Consider the following 27,487-nt stretch of genomic DNA (forward strand, 5'->3'; position numbering starts at 1 on the left):
AGAGAAGGAGTGTCTATTTTTCCCCCTTAAGATCAAAACAAGAAGGTCAATATTAACTTACCGCAAGCCTGTCCTAAAGAAAAATATAATGAAACAATAGTGTGTGAAAGCCTAAACTGGAACTCACATCAGAAAAATAGGAAACTGAATCTGACTACTGGTTTATCTAGCCCAGTATGTCTTACACGGACTGGCAGTACCCTCCTACTTTATCTTCATAAAGTGATTGTCACCTCTCTGTAGCTAGGAGATCTCTGGGGAGGGAAAGAGATGAAGATGAGATATTTCCGTGCCTAGGGCAGAAAATCTAAGTTCCCTGATTTAAGTAAAATGACGCGAGTGGAGCTGTGGGTTAAACCACAGAGCCTAGGACTTGCCGAGCAGAAGGTTGCCAGTTCGAATCCCCACGACGGGGTGAGCTCCCGTTGCTCAGTCCCTGCTCTTGCCAACCTAGCAGTTCAAAAGCACGTCAAAGTGCAAGTAGATAAATAGGTACCGCTCCAGCGGGAAGGTTAATGGCATTTCCGTGCGCTGCTCTGGTTCGCCAGAAGCGGCTTAGTCATGCTGGCCACATGACCCGGAAGCTGTACGCCGGCTCCCTCGGCCAATAAAGCGAGATGAGCACCGCAACCCCAGAGTCGGTCACGACTGGACCTAATGGTCAGGGGTCCCTTTACCTTTACAGCACATCTAAACTCTGCCCCTAAACCTCCACTGCCTTGTGGGATGTCTCTGGGAGAAGAAAAGCCTAAGGAGTAAACCCTACACAAATTCAGAGTCCCTAAGATGGTTGGATGGCGCCTTGTATGCCTCCTTCTGGCAATTCCTGCAGCCCAGTGGATGCCAAACATCTTGCTCTGCTTTCCTTTGGACCACATCCACAAGGCCAAGAGGGGGGTCTTGTTGGGGCAGCCCAGGACCTCCAGACACACTGGCTAATGCCCCAGGGAGGTCACTTTGGTACTTGCTAACCCAGTGGTTTGACTTCATCCCTGGAGATGCACTCTGTTCTCTCTCTCAGTGGATGGCAACAACAAAAACAACACAAGAAGCAACTGGCAATCTGCTGTCCTTTAATTGATTTGCAATGCTGTTTGCAAAAAATAAAAATACGGTCAAAAAAATGTCATGGTGGTGAACAGCAGGAGATCAGTGATAACACTGCATTCATCAAACAAATATAAGCTGCAACGCAAATCAGTAGACCACCAACATAGCTGGATCACTTCTTGGCAAATGCCTGGTTAGGCTGTGGTGGAGACCAGAAGTTGTGCACTAACTTGGAAGGTAAAATGAGGTTTATGTCTGGTTGGTCTTAAGGTGGACAGGGCAACTCTGTTGGGGCATGCACACGCCTGCACGTTAATGTTATCTCAGTGCTCTCCTTCACTGCTGTTAAGTCCATGCTAGACTACTTGACGAAGCCACCCTCATATGAGTATCTTCTCACTATTTGTATCAGTTGCCATTTTTAAAATATAGAGCTGAGGAGTGTGTTGGCATACCGCTGGTCACATGAATGTTGCAGCAGAAGAGGACTATTTGAAAAAACTGGGGGCAAAGACAGACATTTGCTGCATTGTGATGTTGTTAGTGCTTTGAAGAACCTGTGACTCAGGGATGGGGAACCTGTGGCTTTCCAGTTGGGCTCCCAATCCCATCAGCCCCTGCCTGCATGACCAATGGCCGGGGATGATGTGAGTTGTAGTTCAACAACTTCGGAGGCCCACAGGCTCTCCATCCCTGTTTTAACTTGTTGAGGGTGAAATATTTAAAGCGGTGAAAAAGCGATTTTGAAACAGCTGCTGCCCTGAAAACATATCCCTCCAAATGCAGATGATATTGTGTGTTGAAACCATTTTCAACACACTATGCAATGCTGAACATTACCTTCATTAAATTTATATAAATGATTACTACTGCTCCATCTAAAGTATGAACTTTGAAAAGCACAAGCCCCCTTAGAATTTAATAGACAGGAAGAAAAATGGGATGTGGATGGAATTCTCTAGTCAGGGTAGGCTTTTCCTGATGCGGCACATTGAAAAACCAATTTATATATATTCTTGTGGCAACGGCCTAAGACTTCATTTTGGTGGTGTATCTGTAATTGCAAAGGCTATAAACCCAACTAATGACATCCACCTGGTTAAAAGCAAAGTTGTGTGAATATTGATTTAGATCTGAACCAGGGAAGTGTGCTTTTCTGAATGGTGTTTTTGTTTCGTGCCATTTGTTTCTTTACATTGACTGCCGCAAAAGTATTAGGATGTGTATATCAAAAGTGGGTCACACTCCATACATTTAGACATAGTCCAAAGGTTAAATGGGGGGTCTGGGTTGCCTGTGTCAAAATAATATTTACTAGTCCCCCAAACAGCTGGTAGCACTTAATCGGGAATTGGATAATAGAAATGTTCGTGTAATCAGGTGATCCAGGGGGAAATGATTTCATGCCGTGTATTTAATGAGGTTTCTCTTGTCTGTCACATTCAGGTTACTCCTGAGCCTTGCTCTGAATGATAAAGGCAAGCAGCAATATAAGTGTGCCTGTGATTGTTACACCAAGGGAATATAACCCCAATGTCAATATTTGCACAAAGCTAAGAAAATCTTTTATATTGTTGAAACACCCCACCACCACCTTTTTGCTTCTTCTCATGATGCTTTGATGGGACCCAGGCAATGTTTCATATTCCACTTACCTCCAGTAAGCGAAATATTGTTTTACGTCGTCCACTTCCTCAAGTAATAGAAAGCTCCAAGGACAATGATGTTAGAAGTTCCATGTAAGGTGAAAATATTGGATGCTTTTGTTTGTTGTCGAATGGGCAGGTTAAGCAGATGGCAAGCTAGTAGGCAGGCAATATACTTGTTCCAAAGCAACATTTGTCTCACAGAACCTGCTCCTGCCAGCAGAAACCACTGAGTAGTCTTCTGCAGCCATTGTGGAAATGTAAGACTATAAAGAGTATTCCATAAAGGAAGGTAGGATGAGACTTCTGTGTTTGGAGCCACCAAAAGGCCTTTTAATCAGGACTCCACTGGCCATCGATAAAGAATAGGCCATCTACAAACAGATAGAGATATGGGTGGGGAACATTTGCAGATGGCATATATACAGTAGTATGGAATGTGGTCCTCTTATTTGTAAGAGACACTGTTCATTGAAATAGCTTGTGGAGACACCTGTAGATTGCACTCCTGTGCATACTTATGTGAGAATAAGCTTCACGCAGTGGCGTAGCGTGGGTTGTCAGCACCCGGGGCAAGGCAAGTAATTTGCACCCCCTAACCCATGGATTTGCGCCCCCTAACCCGTGGATTTGCACCCCCTAACCCTAACCCCCAGATGTTGCACCCGGTGCGGGCGGCCCGCCCTGCACCCCCCACGCTACGCCACTGGCTTCACGGAACTCTACTTTTGAGTAAACATGCACTGGCTTGCACTGTTAGTGACTAAATGCTCATGGTGTAGATGAAAGCATAAGAATTACATTTGAAAGTATTAAAATTGTATTAAATGGGAAACTCCGTAAGACAATCACCCTCTGTGTAAAAGATTGTATTTACCTAAAAGCACATTAGTTACTGCATGTCTCTTTGACATATCATCCTACTCTTGGGTATCATTGCAACTCTAGATGCTTCCAGAGCTCTATTCATGTGACATTTGAATAGAGGTTATGCTGACAAGGTAATTGGAACTGTCCATCGGTTTTCGTTCCCACAAAATTATGCGGAGCTATCTCACCCTGCTGTTCTGTGCACTGTTCCAGTAATAAAAGCATGTCTCATGAATTGCCCTTTCATAAGTACATTAAATATGCTTTTCTTTAACTTGCAAGTCTAGCCATTTCTGTTGAAATCTGTTGCTAGCAGATATGTTCTGTTAGAACTAATGAGACTCACAAGTGAATATATTTTGTGAGCAAAGAAATCAAGGCTGCAAAACGTATCTGATATCTGAAATTAATCCAGTGGATAATCCAGTGATGACAACAATGAAAAGTGAACCAGAAATATGAAAGCAACAAGGGTTCAGGTCATGATAGCTTCATGTACAAGTTTGTAATATCCCCTTGATGCCACACCAGCTTGATGGTTGCGTGTGAAGACCCCCCCCCCAAACCACCCCCAAAATAAAGACAATAGACACATAATTTAGTTTTATGTTTTTGGCATTAATTTTGGCCACAACTTTATTGATTACAGCATGTGAATGGTTGCTTGGGCATTGGTTCCAGACTACCTGAATCTGCACAGTGGCAGGAACAGGACTGACACTGGGCACCACCATATGTCAGTAAGGGAAAGCATCCTGGGGGAGCGAGAAGCTGGCTTCGATCTCACAGCTCACCCCAGATGCTCCCAGGGGCGGAATTCCCTAGCAGCAGTGATGGAGGGGCAGGCACAGCCAACCACTTCCCCTCCACAAAATATTGAACCAAGGCCTAACCACCAACCTTACAAAGTTGTGACGATTTGCTACACAGTAGGCAAAAACCAAATGGCAGCAGCCAATCAGCCAAATGGCAAGATTCCTACCGGGCCCGCCCCTGCTCCAAGACAGAGGACCCCTAGAAAGGCATAGCAAGGCCAACAGAACAACCCTAAATATAGGGTGGGGGGGCGGGTGATCTGATGTACGTCGCAGGAAAGAGAAAGCTCCCAGCAATGTGCAGCAGCTTAAATAACCCCTCAGTAGCCAATAGACGACCCAACAGGCCAGATTTCTACCCCAGCAACTTAGGGGCAACCAATGGGGAGTTGTGGCTATTCAAACGGTCCCACCCCACAACAGGGAGGCAATTTAGGTGATCTCACCGCAACACATGCTCTCCATGATGGAAGATACGATTTTCTATTCTTCTGTTACTACTTCACAAATAAGTGCCACAGATGCCACATGTGCAGAATTAGCAGACGATGTACCCATTCCTGCAGTTTAGGATTTCTTATAGCCCAGGCTTCACACAATTAGTTGGTGGTAAATGGCAGACATCTATTTCTGCGCACCTGTATGAGGAAATGAACAAGCTTCTGAGATCCATTACCTGGTGTGGGAGGTATTTTGTCTCCATCCCTGAGGGCGATGCAGCAGGTGCTTGACTAATCCAAGTCAAGCGTAGGGGTATCTACTTTAGGTAGCCACACATCTCCCAGATTGCAGGCTATAGATTCAGTAGGACCCTGAACACCCACCTGCTTTTAGGCATTGCAGGACTAGAGACTGTGTAGGATTGTTGCTGCTGTTGTTCCTATTCCTAAATTTGCTGGGAGATTTTCACCTATGACGCACTGTTGAATTGGTTGGGTTCAAGTTATAGTTTTCCTATAGCTGCTATCTCAGATCCTCCTCCGGTTATAGGGGACAACTAACAGATTAAATGTGAGTGCTAGGGAAGGAGATACCTATACTTGACAGGGGTGAGATCCTGAGGCATTGGAGAGATGAAGGAAGGATTACCAAAAGAAAAAATTCATTTTTTACTGTCCCAAGGGGACTCGCACTAGGAATCGTCCCTCGAGCCCTAATTGTCCCCAAGGGTTTCTGGTAGGTCCTTTTTCTACGTGTGACTATGGGTAAAACCCCTGACGGTTAAGTCCAATCGTAAACGACTCGGGTTGCAGCGCTCATCTCGCTTTACTGGCCGAGGAAGCCAACGTTTGTCCACAGACAGTTTTTCCGGGTCATGTGGCTAGCATGACTAAGCCGCTCCTGGCAAAACCAGAGCAGTGCACGTAAACACCATTTACCTTCCCACCGGAGTGGTACCTTTTTATCTAATTGCACTTTGACGTGCTTTTGAACTGCTAGGTTGGCAGGAGCTGAGACCAAAAACAGGAGCTCACACTGTCACGGGGATTTGAACCACCAACCTTCCGAATGGCAAGCCCTAGGCTCATTGGTCTACACTACAGCGCCACCCGCGCCCCTGTGACTATGGGTACTAAAGAGCAAAAACTATAATTCACTCAGTAAGTGGAGCATTTGTAAGATCACTTCTACAATTAGAGGGGCAAAAATATTCTAGCTCTCATCTGTAGTCAGTACTCCTCAAAGGAGCCATCTCCAAGGTGCCAAGGTCCCTTTGCCCCCCACCCAATAAAATATTTGAGGGGGCTTCCCTCCCCCAAAGTTGATGGGCATTGTGTGTGTGCCATGTCATGTGATTGATTTTATGGGGCGGGCCTTACCCCCATATTTTATTCATGTTGGCATTCCTGGTACTCCTGTACCACGTTTAGAGGGAACAAGTGGCTTCAGTTTGTTTAAAATGTTACAGATAATATATGTTTATTATTATTATTATTATTATTATTATTATTATTATTATTATTATTATAACATGCACAAGATTTTTAAAACCTAGTCACGCCTGCTTTTACATTTCAACCACACACACATCATGGGTCAACATGGCCATTGCCCTGAAAAGGGTTACCCATCCTGGCTTTAAATGAAGCTTTCTATTTTTGTTCTAGTGTTGACATTGTTATCTGTAACCGTGAGCTTTGAATTGTCTAATCCATCAACTAAATTAATCTACAGATGTTTGCTTCTCCTTCAAGGGACTCACTAAAAGCAATCACTTAAACATCGTCCTTCAATATTATTAGCATTTATTACAATTTAGACCCACCTTTTCTCCAAACAGCAAAGTGGTTGGCAAATGTGTGGACACCTGTAGGAGTGGAGAGGCTAAGGGGGCAATTACTCCCCAAAACAATATTTATTTCCCTTTTTTAATTTAAAAATAAAGAGTTAGATTCTAGCATTTGTAGAACCCGAGATATGAAGCAAAATATACAGGTATTAATTTTCTCATTTTTTATTTTGGTGTGAACCTAGTCTGTTCTCCCCTTTTCCTCCCCACCCTGGCTTCCCATGTATACCCAGTTGCCCTCCCCCTAATTTTTATTTTCCAAAAACCCTCTGGGGCAGTTTAAGCAGACAGGATGTGACTGATCTGACCTCATATAGTGAAGTTGTACTTCGTGATTCTATTGAAATTGATTAGGAGGAGGTAGAACCTGCGAAAGGAGGGATGGAATAAAGAGTGAGCAGAATAAGACAAAATGCAAAATTAGAATAATAGATTTGAACCGATAAACCTGATTGCGGTATTTTTGCGCTGCTCATGAATTATTTCTCCTTTCAGTTCTTCTGGTCAATTCCTTAAGTGCTCCATCTGTTATTTCCACACACTTGCAGACTGCTCTGCATCAAAATATTTCTTTTGCATTAAATTAAATCAGACTTGTTTTTACAGTGTCACTAAATCATGTGAAGAATGGCAACATCGTCATTATTGTTGTTAACAAGACTGCTAGTGTTCATTGAGTGTGTGCGCGCATGCACACACACAGAATACATGGTGTTTTAAAACTTATTTTGCGAATATGAAAAATGGGCTCCTTCAGGAGGAGTGTTGTTGCGCCTAGCTGATCTCTCCGGAGAACTGATCCAAGTACCAGAATATACACTGACTGAAATAAAATGAGTTTAAATGTAATTTCCTCCCTTGTTAGTAGCAGTGGCTATGTGACTATTTTTGTAATGTAAACATCCTACTCCCAGTAATCCGATAAGGACCCGAAGGTAGCGTCTGTTTATTTGAAGAAGCAGCTCCTCGTGACCATGAAGCTGTTTTAGTGCAAATGCTAAGACCAGTTGTGTAATTTGGAACAGTAGCAAATGCTCTTGTGCAGGAGTAGGCAACCTAAGAGATGCGGCCCAATCGCCTTCTCAATCTGGCCCGTGAACGGTCCGGGAATCAGCATGTTTTTACATGAGTAGAATGTGTCCTTTTATTTAAAATGCATCTCAATGCACTCTACGTGGGGCTACCTTTGAAGGTGACCCGGAAACTACAACTAATCCAGAATGCGGCAGCCAGACTGGTGACTGGGGGCAGCCGCCGAGACCATATAACACCGGTCTTGAAAGACCTACATTGGCTCCCAGTACGTTTCCGAGCACAATTCAAAGTGTTGGTGCTGACCTTTAAAGCCCTAAACGGCCTCGGTCCAGTATATCTGAATGAGCGTCTCCACCCCCATCGTTCTACCCGGACACTGAGGTCCAGCACCGAGGGCCTTCTGCAGTTCCCTCACTGCGAGAGGCCAAATTACAGGAAACCAGGCAGAGGGCCTTCTCGGTAGTGGCGCCCGCCCTGTGGAACGCCCTCCCATCAGATGTCAAAGCGATAAACAACTACCTGACATTCAGAAGACATCTGAAGGCAGCCCTGTTCAGGGAAGTTTTTAATATGTGACATTTTAGTGTATTTTTCATCTTTGTTGGAAGCCGCCCAGAGTGGCTGGGGAAACCCAGCCAGATGGGCGGGGTACAAATAATAAATTATTATTATTATTATTATTATTATTATTATTATTATTATTATTATTATTATCATCATCATCATCATCATCATCATCATCATCATCTCTGGGTTATTTGTGGGGCATAGGAATTCGTTCTCCCCCCCCTTCAAAATATAGTCCAGCCCATGGCTGAAAAAGGTTGCTGACCCCTGCTCTTGTGGAAGCAGAGGTGAGATATAGCACATGTAATATGTAATGTTTTCATGAGATTCTGTGTGATGTTTAAATTTTTGTTTAAAGCGCTACAGACCTAGCCAAGGGTTTGTGAATCCATGGGTTGAAAAAAGTGGACAAGTGTTAAATTAAAATATTGTGTAAGTGAACGATTGCATTTTACTTACTCATGGTCATTAGCAAATTATCCAAAGCATAGCAGTACTGTGGATGGGTTAGTCACAGTTCTGAAGAATTTAGAATTTGGGTTGAAATGTTTTTAGGTCTTCATTATGAAGTCTTCCTTGATGCCCACACTTTCTGTAAACTCCATGATGTCCTCAGCTGGCCTTTCCTTATCCAAAGGAAGTCTAGGAAGTAGTCTGCCATGTTTCAGAGATCTACTCATTGTTGTTTTTATATGAAGTTATTCTTTTACTTCATGGGACGCGGATGGCGCTGTGGGTTAAACCACTGAGCCTTGGGCTTGCCGATCAGAAGGTAAGCAGTTCAAATTCCCGTGATGGGGATTTCCAATTGTTTTTCAGTTCAACAATTACTTTGATAAAATACATATTTTGTTATGTGCAAATGGCTTTAGATACCTATTAGGTCCATAAATTACCATATGGCATATATTTAACAGGGATGCTGGTGGTGCTGTGGTCTAAACCACTGAGCCTAGGCCTTGCCAATCAGAAGGTCGGTCAGTCGAATCCCTGCAACGGGGTGAGCTCCCGTTGCTCGGTCCCAGCTCCTGCCCACCTAGCAGTTTGAAAGCAAGTCAAAGTGCAAGTAGATAAATAGGTACCACTCCGGCGACTGGACTTAACTGTGAGGGGTCCTTTTTACCCATATTCAACACAAAAAACAGCAACAATTTGTTGTTAACAAAGGACATCTGGACATATAAAGGGCTCCGTTACCTTCAGTAGCTTAGGGCCTCATCAAACCTAAATCCGTCCCTGGATTTCTGTAGCATCTTTTTGAGTTACAATCTGTATTGAACAGCTTTCTGTGACCAAGTGAATATCTTCAGTCGTCCAGGAAAAGCCAAGGGAGCATTTCCATTTGCATGATTCCCATCTCCCGGGCTCTTGTCCCAGATGTGTGCAAGTGTGCCAGCAGCATATCCGATCAGGCCTGAGTTGCTGGTGTGCTCATGTTGCTGGGTGCAAGTGGCATGTGCCTTATTCCAAGCAGCCGTGTGGATTACCGAAATGGGAAAGCACTGCCCTTGTGTATCAGCATGCCTGCTTTCAGAGCAGTAACCACAAATTTCCTATTAAATTCTTTTGGTGGATGCACTATCCAGACTATGCTCTTAAGCTCTCCTTTTAAAATGGCAAGCTGGCAGGAAACTGTAGAGAAAGAAGCGTGTCTCGCCGGCACTTGTGAGCCCTATGGGCCTTGTCCAGACCTTGGTGAGATCGATATTCTGAGGGATACGGCCACCAAAATTTCAATTGCAACTTTTGGAATAGGCATTTATTCACGCCACATTCCATTACTGAGCTGCTCTTTTCATGCCTATGACAACTGCTTCAATGCATTGTTGACGGCTGTGACCAGTCCACTGAGCTGGCTGCGGTCTGCGTTTCTTTTTTCCTGAGCATTGTGCTGGCCACCTATGTAAAAGGCATGACACACGCATCATAGCAGACCAGATTAGATACTGCAATGTATATCCTTTTCTTCTTTTTCTTTGTTTTTGAGCTGTCAGAGATTGAGGCTTGAAGCAACTTCGTTGAAAAATGCTTCTGCCCCATAGCCGCCTGAGGTGAAGACCCAGGATGCCACTCACACATGCTCATTCTGCAGATGACACAGAGAAACAGGCCGGGAGGCAGGGAAATAGTATCTCCTCTCAAATCTGCTCCTGCTCATAAGCCCTGTACTTCTGTGGAGCAAATTCTGTTCTCTTTTCTGCCATTTTTCACTACCAAATGGATTTTATCTGGAAGCAAATAGCACACAAATGAGGTCCAAACTTGCACTATCTCTCTCTATATATTTATGGAAGTGGCTTTTACAGTGTGTGAGGGTGCATATATAATGCAGCTATTAACAATTGGGGCAATGTCAATAAAATGGAACAAAATGTCATGTGACTGCAGCCCAAATCTTCTGAGTCCTTCTTAATCCAAGGCTGGCTCCATGTGAGAAGGAAACATTTCAATGTGTGCCTGACTTGCATGTTGCTGGAGTGTTTGGCATTTGCTACAAGGGTGTGTTTTCAATGTATCTGATGTAAAAGTATCCCATTTTCTAGTCTTCAGTTATGTACATATACATTCTTACCTTTTCATCAATCATGAGAGAACCTTAATGATTTGGATACCACCTGCTGGAGAGTTAGACAGGAGTCGTATAATTGAGGAAGTATTTTTAAAAGCCCTGTACCAATCTATATTTTAAAAGGATTTTTTAAACATGTACAATAGAGAATGTTAGATTTGCCCAGGAAGTAACTACACGGTATTCTGGTCTTACCTTTCATAAAATATTAGTGAAAGAGAATTGCAGAAAAATATTTTGTTTGGTATCTGGGAAATTCTTCTAGGGAGCCATTTAATCCCAAAGTATTTCTTTGGTATTACAGGAAAACACTGACTCACTCTTGATTTTCAGGTCTTCTTGCAGATGTAATCCATCTGTATTTGGGATTTATGTTTGCATGGAGTGTCAACAGGAATTATGTGCCAATGAGTTTTGTTAAGAAATATACAAAAGAGGGAGGAATCTTGCCACAGTGATGTCTTTGTCTACACAGGTTTAACATCTACACTCTCATTCAAAATATATATGTGGGTATGTGGAACTCCCTGCTAACCGCTTATAAATATTACAATATGGAATGAATGAATGAATGAATGAATGAATACATAAAACTTTCACCCATCTATATTTTGCTTACACCATTTTGCTTTACAGCATTTGTTGTCGTTTTTTCAAAAGCCACAATTTTGAAAATAAAAGATTGGGTCGTAGATGCCTGGTTAGGCAGGTCATAAATCAATGTAGATGGGAAGTTTGAGGGGCGGGGCAGAATTATGCTGAAAAACTAAATGTATTTTTAAAGAGTTTAACAGAAACCACACACACACATTTTCAGCACAGCTATGAAGAATAGAAGCTAGGAGATGCTCAGACTTTCATAAATATTTAATATTGTTTTACCATATGCTGTGTGATAAAAGTGATGCCAGTTTTAGACAAATAAATGAAATTAATGATTGAATACTGTAATAAGAGTAATATTATGAATCACTGATGGCAGTCCCAGGCCTCTGAACATAATAAGACTGATAAGTATCCATGGGTATAGTTGCTGAGCGAAGCCTAGATTTCTTGCTGAAGTAATACTTAAGGTTCCAACATGACAGCAAGAAATTGGATGTATATTTTTAAAATTCCAACTACTGTAAAAGAAGCTGGTTGGTTAGTCATCAATTCCCAGGGCACTCTTGTAGAAGTGATCATAACATTGACCAAAGACTAATATTAAGTAATGCCTTTGTATTTTAATTCATTGAGATTTGGTTCACTGATTTTTTTAAAAAAATGATTTTTCATTTTTGTAAAGGGAAGAGAAATTTCCAAAGGTTGCTTTTCCACCAGTGGGAGATTTGAATTTGAACTCTGCTGGAAGGGCCAAGAGGCAATTATCCCAGCAGGCGGAAAATTTTGGCTGAGTTTCAAAAAATGTTATCCCTTCAGTCCTTTGGCTGTCTGATGGAAACATAGATTAAATGAATGTCCATTTAGAATCAGAACATTGCAGTGCCTATGGAAATACATCCCCCCCCCCCAAGGCAGCAGTGGTAAGTGGAGAAGACTGACTTCCCATTTACGACTTCATCAAATGGAGCAACTGGCCAGTGGGAAACCCCTCAAGGGTTGCATCATGTGCTATGTAGATGCATTGAAGGAAGCAGTGTTCAAAACTCCCCTTGTTCTAGGTGCATTTTGCAACAGGAAATTTCATTAGGGAGAGCAGTTTCTGAGTTTTGGGCGCAGTACCATGCCTAAGATTTCATGTTAAAACTGCAGAGTGGAAGGAAAGGATGATCTTTTTCTGTCTCCCCACTTCCAGCTACTCTTTGAAGACTGGAGAAGAGACCCTCTTAAGAATATTAGTGAGGTGGGCAGAGGAAGGACTAGACCATGTGAAAAAAGAACATAAGATTTTAGCTACAGTTCATTCATTTTCAGCTTTGTATTCTTGTTATTAAAAAGTGCACCTAGCCATTCCATTGTTCCGCCCATAACTTATGTTTAAGGTGCCACTTAGCTCCTAGCTTTCACATCTCAGCTTCTAACACTGAAAGGGAGAAGCTCAACTGAGCCACACTTGCCACACTCTGAGGCTCATGTGCAGTTAATTAGATCTCCTATATGCTATATGTGAAATTGCAGAACACCAAGGTTGAAAATCTGGACTTCTGTCTGGCTTCCTTAACCATGCAGCCATATCTTATTTATTTATTTTCACAACACCTTTCTTGAGAGAATATGAAAATATACTGCACAAAACTTGTCAGAAAACGTTCACTCTGTGATCTCCGTGGTGTGTTTTTTGCTGATGTTGCTTTTCACAATGATAGTGCATTAGTGGTGCATTTATCCTCGACCATCATTTTATTTTATTAGTTGTTCTGTCATGCATTATTGCCATCTGGAGGGACAAAAAATATGGTGTGTGTTAAGTTGTGGGTAGACACAGCAGACGATGCAGCGATTTCTCCAAAGCAGCTCTTTATTTGTTCAGTCAGCCTGCTTATATAGAGCTCCAGTACAACGTAACTGTAACAACTTTCTAAAACTATCCAATCACTGAACGTCACTTTCGATCCCTTATTTGTATAACTATCTACAGTATCCCCCTGCTGGCCCAGGGTGAGAACCTCAGTACACAACAGTGTGAAAAGTAACAGAATTTTAGGAAGACACGATGGGACATGCCCCTCTTGCAAATGAAGCAGCGTGGTCACCCTAAAGCCTTTTCGGGTGCAAATGCTTCATCAGCCAATCTTGATCAGCCAGACTTGTAAGAATTAATATGAGAAGGAGGCAGTTCAATTTCTTAACAAGCCAATCTTACATGTAAACAAATACAAACGCTGTAGAAAATATGCTCTGGATCAATGCTCATATGAGACTGTAGTCACTGATCAGCATTGAACGAAACAGATTGGTTATCCAGAAACTCTGTTCCGGCGATATTTGCTGACAGATTATGTATATATCAAACTTTTGAATTATTCTACCGTGACTGGTGAAGAAGATTTAGAGACTTTGGTTGTAATTTCTGATCATTTGTATTAGTCTATAAATAGTGTTTAGTGCCGTTGTTATTGGCCATCGTGTTGTGTTATATTGCTCAGCTTGTCTATATTGCAACACAGGGGTCTGTTTACGGATTACCATTAAGAAAGTAGAGCACAGAAGGCTAACCCAAGCGCATGGTAGTTTCCCATGTTCAGGGTGGTTGTTGTAATGTTTCACTATAGAAAAGCGACCAAACCATTCAAGTCCTACTCTCTTGGGAGTCTGTAAAGTGTTGCAGTCCAACAAGAGAGGAACCATCTCTGTCTGTCATATGTTTTGTCCATCAGACATGCATGTGAGAAAACAGGGGTCCACCTCTAGATGCTGCCAGCATTTGATGTGCCTGTAGCCTGATGAATGCTGATCACAAACAGGCTTAAAAAGAAAAGCAAAAGTTCGTTTCAGCCAAAGCCTCTTTAAAAGCCATGATGTGCAAAACACAGGAAGTCTGTGGTTAAGCAGTATGTGGAGGAAAACCTCCCCAAGCCCACAAGCTATTACATTAACTGTCTTTCATCCCTGATTCCAGTTTGCACCCTGTCACAGAATTGGTTTTCCTTGATGGCCTATGCTCCAGCCTTGTCTTAACAGAGAACCGAGCTGGGTTCCATTGCTTGAAACTTGGCATCTTGTTCAGTTCTGCGTACGTCTGTGACTCAAAGCAAAAATTCCCCGTTCTTTTGTGCATTTCAAGTCAAGTGTATTACCAGAACAGAGCAGGCTGCTTGCAAAGCCCTCCTCTGGACTGAGCCCATGCTGTCGGTCTCTCCACTACTGACATTCTTCCAAATTCTGCTGTAACTGAGAATATATAGAAGTTATCAGGAGACTTGGAAGATGTAAATTTCAGCTGGCCTTCAAGATAATTAAAAACGACACTTTCTCAATGTGCTGGATATGTGATCAGAGAGCAGAATAGGGATGGCTGAACCAGACTCCAACCTAGGAAATGGCGCTGATAGGAAGGTCATGGAGTGGGGGCGAAGTCACAGACTTGCACTCTTGGGAGAGAACCTGGAAATGGGCCATCTAGGCCAGCTGCTTTACTGAGGATAGTGATTTACCTACAGACAAGATGAGTGGTGGCTGCTGTCATTGTATGGACTCCTAGGGGTTGCTGCGCACGTGTGTTTCATCCCAGTCCTCTCACATAAATATATGTATTTGAAGCAAATCATCACTTGCAAGACACATACATTTCTGAGGTCAATAAAAAAAAAATCACCTCCAAAGTCATGAAAAGTCAAGCAACTGTTCAGCTGGGAGGGTCTGATTAAGATTCCAGAACGATTCCAACATATGTACTTCAGGGACATTAATTATCCTGCTCAGTATTAGGAATTACCTTTTTTATATATCATTTGCTCAGTGCTTCAGACCAAGGGTGGGGAACCTGCAGTCCTCCCCAAGGTAGAAGAAGAAGAAGAAGAGTTTGGATTTGATATCCCGCCTTTCACTCCCTTTAAGGAGTCTCAAAGCGGCTAACATTCTCCTTTCCCTTCCTCCCCCACAACAAACACTCTGTGAGGTGAGTGGGGCTGAGAGACTTCAAGGAAGTGTGACTGGCCCAAGGTCACCCAGCAGCTGCATGTGGAGGAGCGGAGACGCGAACCCGGTTCCCCAGATTAGGAGTCTACCGCTCTTAACCACTACACCACACTGGTGTTGGGCTACAGCTCCATTGGCCATTTGGAGGGCCACATGTTCCGCATTTCTGACTTAAAACTCTTTAATGTGTTTGCTTCTTTAAAGCAGAGAGCTTATTAAATGTATGCCTTACTTTAGGGACACAGAATTGCTCGTGCTTGGTACCATCTTTCGCCGAAAGTAAGACATCCCCCGAAAAGAAGACCTACTTCCAGTTTTGCCTCTCGCTGTAATATAAGGCATCCTCTGAAAATAAGACCTCCCCAATAATAAGGCCTTCCCCGAATATAAGGCCTCCCTGGAATATAAGGCCCCCGAAGCTACCGTAAGGCGTCTGACTCCTCTGGACTGTCGTGGCGGGCGCCGCTGCACAGCAAAATGGTTGGCCGCAGTGCAGCCAGAGCTGTTCAGGCAGTGCAAGGTCTCTTTAAATCAGAGAGCCCGTGCCGCCGCCAAGACAAGCTGCCGCCAGCTGCTCGCTCTGCCCTGATGGAGTCCGGCTGATTCACAATTGGACAATAAATGTGTACCGTATTCTTCTTAATGGAAAAATAAGACAACTCCTGAAAATAAGACCTAGCGCATCTTTGGGAGCAGAAATGAATATAAGACACTGTCTTATTTTCAGGGAAACAGGGTAGCTCAGTGTATACAGCCCAAGACGGGTGGAGTCGCTGCAGAGCTGTTAAGAAACAACAGTGAGGTTGCACCAATGGCAGGCCTTGGTGTCTCAGATTTCAGGGGTGCCCTGTGCAATGCCCAAGTCCAGTGCCCCCCACACCTCTCACCTTCTATTGGACATAACAGCACCCCAGAAGCTCTGTCCCCGATGCAACCGTACCAGTTGAGCATCCCTAGAGCCACTGCTGGGTTGCACAGTGGTTGAGCGTTAACTGGGTGGGTAAATGGCTTGAGCATTTTGCTGTACTTAAAACACACCCTTGAAAGTGTGCCTGCTTTGCCTTGCTCGCCCTGACTGATCCACTTTCCTGTACCCTCTGTGTCTTGTCGATTTTTTGGCTGTGTGTCATATTTAACAGCCCCTGGCCATTTTAGGCACTAAACAGATAAGTGATTTGGATCCCTTGACAACATCGTTTCTCAACATGCAAATCTGGCTGTGTGCCCTTCGCATTTATACGCAACCTTGTAGAGGATCACATGAGCCACTGTGGTGCTTATTCTTTGTATAGGCACACACCCACTTTGCCATCTGATTCTACTCGTCTAAATTCAGGGCTGATCCAAGGAGATTTGGTGCCTGGGGCATAAAATTCAAGGTCTCCTCCTCACACATATGATAAACTTCTAATAATCACCCAGACGGGTGGTGGTGTAGCACATTCTTCTGCTGCTTTAAACAACACATTAAAATTCAAATAGCATCATCTATACTCATTGTCTAAAAACACTGTGATTGTTTTCCAACTGTGGCCATCATTTTGGTAATGCCTACAGGTTGTTCACCATCCCCAGTACATTTGCAAGATCTCTCTCTCTCTCTCTCTCTCTCTCTCTCTCTCTCTCTCTCTCTCTCTCCTCCATTGCACCTTCTGCTAGACTGCTCTCTACCCTCCCTTCCATCCTCAGGCAATTTCCATCGACATGGCCCCTCATCTACCCATAGTGCCTCGCCTTGTTTTGCTCACATGAAGGTAGATCAATAATAATAATAATAATAACAACAACAACAACAACAACAACAACAACAACAACAATTTATTTATTTATTATGGGCGGCTTCCAACAAAATATTAAAATACAAATATTAAAAGATCAAATGGAAAGACGGACATTGTTACATTCAGCACAAGTGCTTCAAGTTGTTGACCAACCATTTTGCAGAGGTGAGCAGTGCAGGTCTAAGACTAGGGCAAGGGAACTTAGTCCCTTGTTCTGAGGTTCAAACTAGATGTGATGGTGGCAGCCATGTTTGTTCATGCTTCTGCCCTTGAGTATAAAGTGGGAATGGGTACCAAATGTTGCTCCAGGCTTCTCCTTGCCCACTGCCCCACATGCTGGCAAACTGGGATAAATGTGCCTGAAGAGGAGGATTCAGCTCTCCTCACCTGCGCATGTTGGCTATCTGCAGTTTAGTAGCGCTGCAGAGAGCTTGCTGGGGAGACCATGCCTTAAAAAGGGACTCAAAAATAACTTAAACAAGGTTTTAATAACAAAAACAAAAACTTCTTATACACCAAATACATCAACAACAAACCAGACCCAACCGCCAACCCGTCCCCCAGGGTAATGGGAGAGCTAGGTGCTGCTCCTTATATACTATACCCAATTGCTGACACAGCTTGATCAACACAACTCAGCAGCACCTGCTATGTTTCACAGCTGTAAGACTGGGTCTCGTTATTTGCCCTGGCCCTGGCCCTTAAAGACATACACAACTTGTGAAATAATAATGAACCTTCACATTTTAAAGTGACCATTCAACAGTGCATCCCATTTCGGGAAGCTTTTAATGTTTGATGTATTATAGTATTTTAATATTCTTTTGGAAGCCGCCTAGAGTGGCTGGGGAAGCCCAGCCAGATGGGCGGGGTATAAATAATAAATTATTATTATTATTATTATTATTATTATTATTATTATTATTATTATTATTAGATGTTAAATCTAGTTTCCTTTGGTTTGATTTATCCATGGTCTAAGCACACGTGGCTGCCACCAGTATGTCTAGTTAGTTCCTCCATGTAAAATGTATTCAAGGCTAGGTTAAGATCCTAGTCCTTAGGACATTTAATCTGGCATTGTAAAGAGTCGTAGTTGAGAGGAGAACATAAGCCAAAATATTCAGGTTCCGTTCAGGTCAGAATGAACTTGACTTGTTTCAATAGATTCTTGGGTATGTGCTACTTTTTGCTCCTGAAACGGTGATACTATTCTTATCAGTGGAAGTTCACAATGACATGACAACATTTGTGGATCTCTGGGATATGCCTGAAAACCTTGTGCTGTTCAAATCAGTGTCTCATACGGCCAATTCTTCTTCCCCTCTCTCTTGTTGTTACTATATTTATATGTACATGCTCCCCACCCTCTAAACACACATTTCTGAATTATTTATTGCATATAGATTGGCATGAGAAATGACTGAGCAGAGACTGAAATGGGAACTTCTGAGTTAGCCTATGGCAAGTTGAATTTTGAAAGCAGCCACTGACTTTATAATAGAAGCAGAACAAGTATTTTGAAGGGGGAAAAAATCACATTCAGCGTAGATGTCGATTAGCTGTTTCACGTTGCGCCTGTGTGTTATAAATGTTATGCATTGTCCTGTGTGTGTGTACAGAATCAGAACTGGGAGAATTAAAGGGTGGCTCACCCCCCTTACGCTTTTCCACACAGAGATTATCCTTCAAGATTGTACAGAGGTTTTAATCCCCCAACCTTCAGAAGGATCTAGAAAATGTGTTCGTCTTTGGAATTTCTAACCTACCATTTACAAGGCCAGCCTGTCCAGGAGGTGAGGCCGTTGCCTCAGGGTGGCAGATCCAGACTGTGTGTGTCCTCATGAATGTGCCCTGCCCACTGCCACCTGCCTCCTGCCTGGCAGACAGCAGTGGGTGAGTGGGTGCAGAAAGGAGAAAGGAAAGGAGTAGCTCTCAGGATTTGAGTCACTTTCAAGATTTTAGCCTTCTATAGAGAACACAAGGGAACCTCCAGCTTCATCTCCACATCCTAGTTTCCTGCATTGGGATAGAAAAGCTGGAGGGCTGTTTTTTAGAAGGCTTTTGCCCATCTAAGCACCACCAGGACTAGACTGGCTTCGCTTCAGGAAAGGGGTGGCCTCGGGTGCATTCAGGCCATATGGCTTCATGTGCCTTGAAGAGACACCTCTCTCTCTTTCTCTCTCTTGTAAAGTACCATGGGCATAGCTGGTATAGTTGTAGTGACAGCAATCGATGATGATGATATTATATAATAATATAGTAAATATAATAATAATATAGCTCTCCTGCAATGAGCACAACCAAGTCCATTGTGAAATTTAACACCATACTTAACTTCCTTAAGATTTTTTCTTGTTGTTGTTGTTGTTGTTTAGTCATTTAGTTGTGTCCGACTCTTCGTGACCCCATGGACCAGAGCACGCCAGGCACTTCTGTCTTCCACTGCCTCCTGCAGTTTGGTGAAACTCATGCTGGTAGCTTCAAGAACACTATCCAACCATCTCATCCTCTGTTGTCCCATTCTCCTTGTGCCCTCCATCTTTCCCAGCATCAGGGTCTTTTCCAGGGAGTCTTCTCTTCTCATGAAGTGGCCAAAGTATTGGAGCCTCAGCTTCAGGATCTGTCCTTCCAGTGAGCACTCAGGACTGATTTCCTTCAGAATGGATAGGTTTGATCTTCTTGAAGTCCATGGGACTCTCAAGAGTTTCCTCCAGCTCCATACTTCAAAAGCATCAGTTCTTCGGCAATCAGCCTTCTTTATGGTCCAGCTCTCACTTCCATACATCCCTACTGGGAAAACCATAGCTTTAACTATACGGCCCTTTGTTGGCAAGGTGATGTCTCTGCTTTTTAAGATGCTGTCTATGTTTGTCATTGCTTTTCTCCCAAGAAGCAGGCGTCTTTTTATTTCACGGATGCTGTCACCATCTGCATGGAGCCCAAGAAAGTAAAATCTCTCACTGCCTCCATTTCTTCCCCTTCTATTTGCCAGGAGGTGATGGGCCCAGTGGCCATGATCTTCGTTTTTTTGATGTTGAGCTTCAAACCATATTTTGCGCTCTCCTCTTTCACCCTCATTAAAAGGTTCTTTAATTCCTCCTCACTTTCTGCCATCAGTGTTTTGTCATCTGCATATCTGAGGTTGTTGATATTTCTTCCGGCAATCTTAATTCCAGCTCAGGATTCATCCAGCCCAGCCTTTCACATGATGAATTCTGCATATAAGCAGGGAGACAATATACAGCCTTGTCATACTCCTTTCTTAAAGAAAACTTATTATGGTCATCTTACCAACATGCCCTGCTTCCATAGCAAGTTCGGGACCAGTTATTGCAGGCTAGAGCAGTGTTTCCCAACCGGTGTTCCCCGGCACACGAGTGTGCCGTGAGACACCGGCTGGTGTGCCGCGAGATGCCTGGAGGGAGGCGGGCGAGTCGGGCGGCGAGAGGCGGGGCGGGGGCGGCGAGGAAAGGCCGCGCCTCCTGCTGCTGCCTGGCGCTCCTCCTCGCAGCCGGCAGCGCTGCCTGGGCGCCTCCGCGCGACTCTGTCTCGCTGGGTTTGGTCTCCCAGCAGAGACGGGTCACACGCGCCCCTCCCTCCCTCCCTCAGCCTGCGCGGAGGCGGATTGAGCGCAGCTGAGAGGAGCTGCCGAGGGAAAAAACGTTCACTTTTGTGCGTCCCTCCCGGCGTGACGCTGCGCGCTGACGTCACGGGGCGGGGCTTTAATGGTGGTGTGCCGCGAGATTTTTTTTTAGTACACAGGTGTGCCGTTGCCCAAAAACGTTTGGGAAACACTGGGCTAGAGCACACAGCATTTGTAGAGTCTTTAACCATTCATCATAGTAAGAGGCAAAAGCTTCCAGCAGCCACCCCCTGTGAGATGAGTGAGGTCTTATCTTGCAAGCATCCAAGAATGTTTTCACCTCTAAGATGTTGAAAGAGAAAGAGTGGAGGAGGAAGAAATAGACTTTACACCTCTGTGTCCCCTGCAGGGTCTTCATACCTTTGAGCTAAGGAAATGGCCAGAGAACTGGTCCAATTTACACCTACAGAAAGAAGATCTAATTGTCAGGCAAAACAGCATGCTAATGAAGTTAAGGTTCTTCAGGTAGTAAGGAAGGACCCGCTGGATAAACTGTCTGTAAAACAAAAGCCTGGGAATTGAAGGAGGAAATATTTGAATGAGAAAGTATCAGAAGCAATTTAGTGAAATCCCCATTGTGATTGCGTAATGGTATTTCTTGACTGATCCTTTATCTAATACTAGAAGAAACATAACAATGAGGAAAAGTGCCAGAAGCAAAGCAGGGAGGATGGGGAAATGAGTGCAATTGGCACAGCCTGCCTGTTTAGGTCGCAAGCAAGTTTTAACTTATGCACCTAATATCTGCTGCTGTTTTTCTTGATCAAGTACAGTAATATGTTTGGACCAAATCCAATTCTCATTTAAGACAAGAAGGAATTTAATTATGTTAATAAGTAGTGGGATTTGTGTACAGCTTACATTTTTGTCAAACTAGATCACCGGAGAACAAAAACAGAAAGTTATCAGCAGAAAGTGATTTCATTCAAAGCAGACAAATCCTGAAACTCTTTAAATTACTCGTCTTGTAAATATTGAGTTGCATCAATCTTTCTTGCAGCCATTTTTGTTCCATTTCTGTAGATCTGACAATATCTGCAGCAGCAATTGGGATGGGGAGGAGAAGAGGGCTGGTATTCAGCTAGGTTTTACTCAGCGTAGACCTGTTGACATCAATGGACATAACTTCATCATGTTCAATGACTCTTCACTGAGTAAAACATAGCTGAATACCACCTTGAGCAGGCTTCCTCAAACTCGGCTCTCCAGATGTTTTTGTCCTACAACTCCCATCATCCCTAGCTGGCAGGACCAGTGGTCAGGGATGATGGGAACTGTAGTCTCAAAACATCTGAAGGGCTGAGGTTGAGGAAGCCTGACCTTGAGTGTTCAACCTTCCCTCCACCACATACCATTTCCTCTATGAAAAATTCTAAACTGTGGGATGGGGTTTTAATCCTTATCACCCTCTTCCTCCCCCGGGGAGGAAATTTTTGTTTGCAGGAAATTTTAAGACATGATTTTATTACCCTGTCTAGTTTGGTCCAAAGTCTCTAATTTTAATGCTCAGCTTATGAGTCTCCATTTTTAATTCTTTAGCCTCCTTTTCAGCGGTTTCTTTTCTCAACATGTCAAAAGAATGCTACATGGAGGGAAATGATATTCAAACTGTTCTTCCAGAAACGACCCTTGTCTAATTACAGCAAATGCTGGAGTACAGTTACAGTCACTAGGAGAAATAATTGGGGAAAGCATGGAGGAAGTCCGTGAATGATTTTGTGAACAGGTGGGCAATGTTTGTACAAGTCATGTTCACAGCATGTCTCCATCCTTAAAACGAGATCCTAGAAGATCAACATTAAGTCCAGTGATTCTTTAAAGGCATTCATTATTTGGGGCTCTTGCCTGGTTTGGTCTGTTATAAACTTAGCATTGTTTAAAAAGGCCATCTTTGTTTGTCCCCAAACTTGTCTCATCGTTAGCATTTGAGTTTTCTCTTGGTATTGCTTGTGTCCTCGTGGTGCTAAAAAAAAATCAAGATTAGATAATACAATGCACTGAAACTAATTAATTTATGGAAGTGGACTGAACTTGATTGGATTTGCATCGACTGAAACTGTGGCATTGCTGTGCTCTTCAGTTGCCTTTCATGGGTATTCTAGCAGGCATTGATTGAAGAGCTATTTTTTTAAAAATGTAAAAGCTGAAAGATGACTAAAACCCCATGGTGAGAAATAGAAGAGCTCTGCTGGATCAGGCCATCTAGAGCCCATCTAGACCAGCATCTCCTTCTCACAGGGGCCAAACAGATGCCTGTGAGATAGCAGCAGTGCCGTCCCACTGTGGAATCCCTGCAACTGGTTCTCAGACTCATACTGCCCCCAGAGGTGGGTATAGGGTACTGCTAGCAGTGCAGCCACCCTGGGCACACAGCCGAGGGCGCCTTCTCAAAGCCCAGTAAGCGCTTCAGGAAGGAGGTGTGAAGGCTCTGACGGGGTCCCAGAGTTCTTTGGCCTCCTTCCCAAAGCCAGCCAAGTGCTTACCGGGCTTTGGAAAGGAGGTAGGGAGTGTCTAGGATCCGATAAGAGCCTTGCCTCTCCTTCTCAAAGTCCGACTCACGCCAGCACCGCAAGGGCCGGGCATCAAATGTTGGCCTTGCACAGGGTGGATTATTGCCAAGGTCTGTCCTTGCTGCCTCCAACTGCAGGGGTAGAGTGTTGGGCTGGGGGTAAAGGTAAAGGTAAAGGGACCCCTGACCATTAGGTCCAGTCGTGGCCGACTCTGGGGTTGCGGTGCTCATCTCGCTTTATTGGCCAAGGGAGCCGGCGTACAGCTTCCGGGTCATCTGGAGAAACCAGAGTAGTGCACGGAAACGCCATTTACCTTCCCGCCGGAGTGGTACCTATTTATCTATTTGCACTTTGATGTGCTTTTGAGCTGCTGGGTTGGCAGGAGCAGGGACCAAGCAACGGGAGCTCACCCCGTCACGGGGATTCGAACCGCCGACCTTCTGATCAGCAAGTCCTAGGCTCTGTGGTTTAACCCGTAGCGCCACCCGCGTCCCTCGGGCTGGGGGTATCTGAGTTGAAATCCACAAACTCTTCTCATGCATTACTTGTGTGAATGGATAACACAGGTCACATGCCCACCATGCATTTAAAGCACATGACTTTCTCCAAAACATGCTGGGGACTGTACTTTGTTAAGGCTGCTGGGGACCAATCTCTTAAACTCTTTGGGGACCAAAGCACAGTTCTGGATTATTTGGAGGAAACCGAGTGGTGGGAGTACTGTAGTTAATTTCTGTCTGCCTTCCTATTGAGAAACCCCACATGGTTTGAAATACAACAAGAGAGGCTATTTTAGGGTAGCACGACCAATTCGGCTGCAGTGGGCACTGATACCTCAGGGGTTGCTGCAACAATTATGTAGAATGGAGCGCAAGAGACTGGCGGGTGCGGGTAGTGTCAGATTTGCCACAGATTATAAGACAGGCAGCTAAAAAAGCCAATACAATTCTGGGCTGCATCAATAGGAGTATAGCATCTAGATCAAGGGAAGTAATAGTGCCACTGTATTCTGCTCTGGTCAGACCTCACCTGGAGTACTGTGTCCAGTTCTGGGCACCACAGTTCAAGAAGGACACTGACAAACTGGAACGTGTCCAGAGGAGGGCAACCAAAATGGTCAAAGGCCTGGAAACGATGCCTTATGAGGAACGGCTAAGGGAGCTGGGCATGTTTAGCCTGGAGAAGAGGAGGTTAAGGGGTGATATGATAGCCATGTTCAAATATATAAAAGGATGTCACATAGAGGAGAGAGAAAGGTTGTTTTCTGCTGCTCCAGAGAAGCGGACACGGAGCAATGGATCCAAACTACAAGAAAGAAGATTCCACCTAAACATTAGGAAGAACCTCCTGACAGTAAGAGCTGTTCGACAGTGGAATTTGCTGCCAAGGAGTGTGGTGGAGTCTCCTTCTTTGGAGGGAGGTCTTTAAGCAGAGGCTTGACAACCATATGTCAGGAGTGCTCTGATGGTGTTTCCTGCTTGGCAGGGGGTTGGACTCGATGGCCCTTGTGGTCTCTTCCAACTCTATGATTCTATGATTCTATGACAACGTAGTAGAAAATGCAAGATGTAAATAAAATAATGAACTAAAAGCTAAAGCAGTATCAAGCATCACCGTTCCATAGTAACATCAATATTCTGACAAAGTCTGCTAAAATAAAGATTGTTTAGATTAGAGATAAGGTCTTTGTTTATCAAATTAATTGAAAGTTTCTTGTCTTTCATCCTGCAGAAATGTATGAATCCAACAATATAATCACTTTCCATGGACTGATCAATAGTTCCAGTTACCACACATTCCTTTTGGATGAGGAGCGAAGTAGACTCTTCGTTGGAGCAAAGGATCACATATTTTCTTTCAACCTAGTCAACATCAAGGAATATCAAAAGGTACTTTTCAAGTTAGGTTTGATCTAGCTATATTACAGCCTTTCCCAACCCGGTGCCCTCCGGATGTTGTGGAACATGACTATTTGCTGGCTGGGGTTGAGCTGTATTCTAAAACATCTGGAGGGGCAGATTTCTTCTGCATACTATAAATTAAGAATGGATGGAAGTGCCTCCGAGTCCTTCAATAGTGAGTAACTACAGTCAGCTCCCACACACCAGCAACTAGGAAAAAGATTTCCATATCCGTTAATTACAGTTTTTGAACATACATAAAGCCTAGAATTAAACACTGATTTTTGAAGTAAGTGATTCTTGCCTTGGATGCCCAACTCCCGTGTACAACCGCTGGCAAAGGAAATGTGTGATGGCAACATTGTATTTTGTATATAGTAGAACATAAAAAGTTTTTTTAAAAAACATGCCTTTGATCTTCTCTGACCTTCCTATGTACCTGCGTGGATAAGCCATATGCCAGCCTAGTCTCCTTCCACCTCTCCCCAGATCACCCTACCTGGATCCTAAATATGAATTTGTGCAAATATATCTCACAGCAGAATGACAAATTGCTTACCTGTTCCAGCTGTTTTTTGGGGGGGGGAGGGGGAGGTCTCATCTGTATAGCTTCCTCACTGTTATTCTTCATCTTCATGCTTGGCCAGAAGGAACTGAAGTGATAGAGCAGGTATACATCAGGAGTTTTCCTGTTCAATAGTAGACTCAAGTGTGTCTTCTCTTTAGCTAAATAATTTTAAAAAGATGTCTGGTCATCTTGTGAACCACTTGTATGACTATCAGGTATCAGTTACAGCTAAACAATCTATTTCACCACCCTTATTGTAGACATAGGCAAACTCCGGCCCTCCAGATGTTTGGGACTACAATTCCCATCATCCCTAGCTAACAGGACCGGTGGTCAGGGATGATGGGAATTGTAGTCTGGAAGGCTGGAGTTTGCCTTTGCCCTGCCTCATTGGCTTAGTCCTCGTTTGTAGCATCTGCTAAACAAAATATGAATGACAAGGGCTGATTCTCAGGCTAGTGGGTCATTCTTGTGGCTTTAATAGTTTCAAAAGTTGCTAATCATGTTCATAGAATCTTAGAGTTGGAAGGTACCCCTAGGGTCATCTAGTCCAACCCCCTGCAATGCTGGAATCTCAGCTAAAGCATCCGTGACAGATGGGTATCCAGCATGCATTAGTCAGCATACCAGTTCCATTCCTGGAGATTTTGTGTGTGGCAAGGAAGCCGTTTCCAATGGTTGTGGCCCTCATTTGGAACCTCCAGAATGCAAAAATATTATCAGTAGCCCCACAGCACAATATGTACATGTTTATTTGGAAGTAAATCCCACTGGGTGAGTACAATGGGACTTTCATTGTAGTATGCTTATAAATGTGGCCCTATAGTGCAATCCTATATGCATGTCTATTCAGAAGCCTTAATATTAGGATTAGCTCAAGACAGCTGCAGCCTCTTGGCTTAAAACAGCTAATTTTTGAGCATCCTCTTCTAAATATTCCTTATTACACAAGACCAGGGTGATGAAAAGAGCAGATTACGTAAAGGGATCATGAGCCCTCGTTCCATTTCTCCCTTCCTTGACACCAGGCACTTCCATGTAATATGTTCCTTCTGTTAATAAACCATAATCGATGGGGCACTAATAGACGCATGATGGATGGGTAGAGAGCTCTTTTCTTATGATGGAAGACCTGGCTTTTACTTGAAGTTGCAGATTTAAATTAGAAGCTGATGCACGTTTCAGCAGTACACTTTGGTGCATATGTGCTCCCCTCACCCTTTAACATAAAAAAGACATCCATCATTTAATATATTTTAATGAGCCCTTCAGCCTATGCTAAAATGCAGCTTAAATACAGCAATTGTATGTCATTTCAGTCAAGAACTGAAATGTGTGTGTTTGTGTGAGAGAGAGTTACAGAATCTATAAATGAACCTTATTACAATACAAGTATAGTTTCAATGTGGGGTGTTATTTCTGACTTGGTATGACCTTTGGCCTGTTTGCTTTCTTGTATGATGGCAATAAATACATCAGTCTTTTACTCTGAAGTAACTCAGGGTATTCATCTGTATTCTCTGAGGATCAAGATGAAGGCAAAGCTGGGAAACCATAGAGGAAACTGATTATTTATTTGGATGTTCTGTGGAATTCACAGTGCAATGCAGAAAACATCTGGAATGATTAAAAAGAGAGATCGTGCTGCTATGGGAGGG

General features: G+C 43.6%; 1 protein-coding gene across 1 annotated transcript in view; it reads left to right on the forward strand.

Annotated features, from left to right (window-relative positions):
- Window positions 1-27,487, forward strand: part of SEMA3A (semaphorin 3A) — a 192,817-nt gene that overhangs the window by 42,198 nt on the left and 123,132 nt on the right. The window contains exon 2 of the mRNA XM_081191631.1: window positions 25,092-25,249. Within this exon, the coding sequence (XP_081047757.1) occupies window positions 25,092-25,249 (158 nt within the window). The remainder of the gene's footprint in view (window positions 1-25,091; window positions 25,250-27,487) is intronic.

Source organism: Podarcis bocagei (assembly GCF_964188305.1).
Source record: "Podarcis bocagei genome assembly, chromosome: 4".
Lineage (NCBI taxonomy): Eukaryota > Metazoa > Chordata > Lepidosauria > Squamata > Lacertidae > Podarcis > Podarcis bocagei.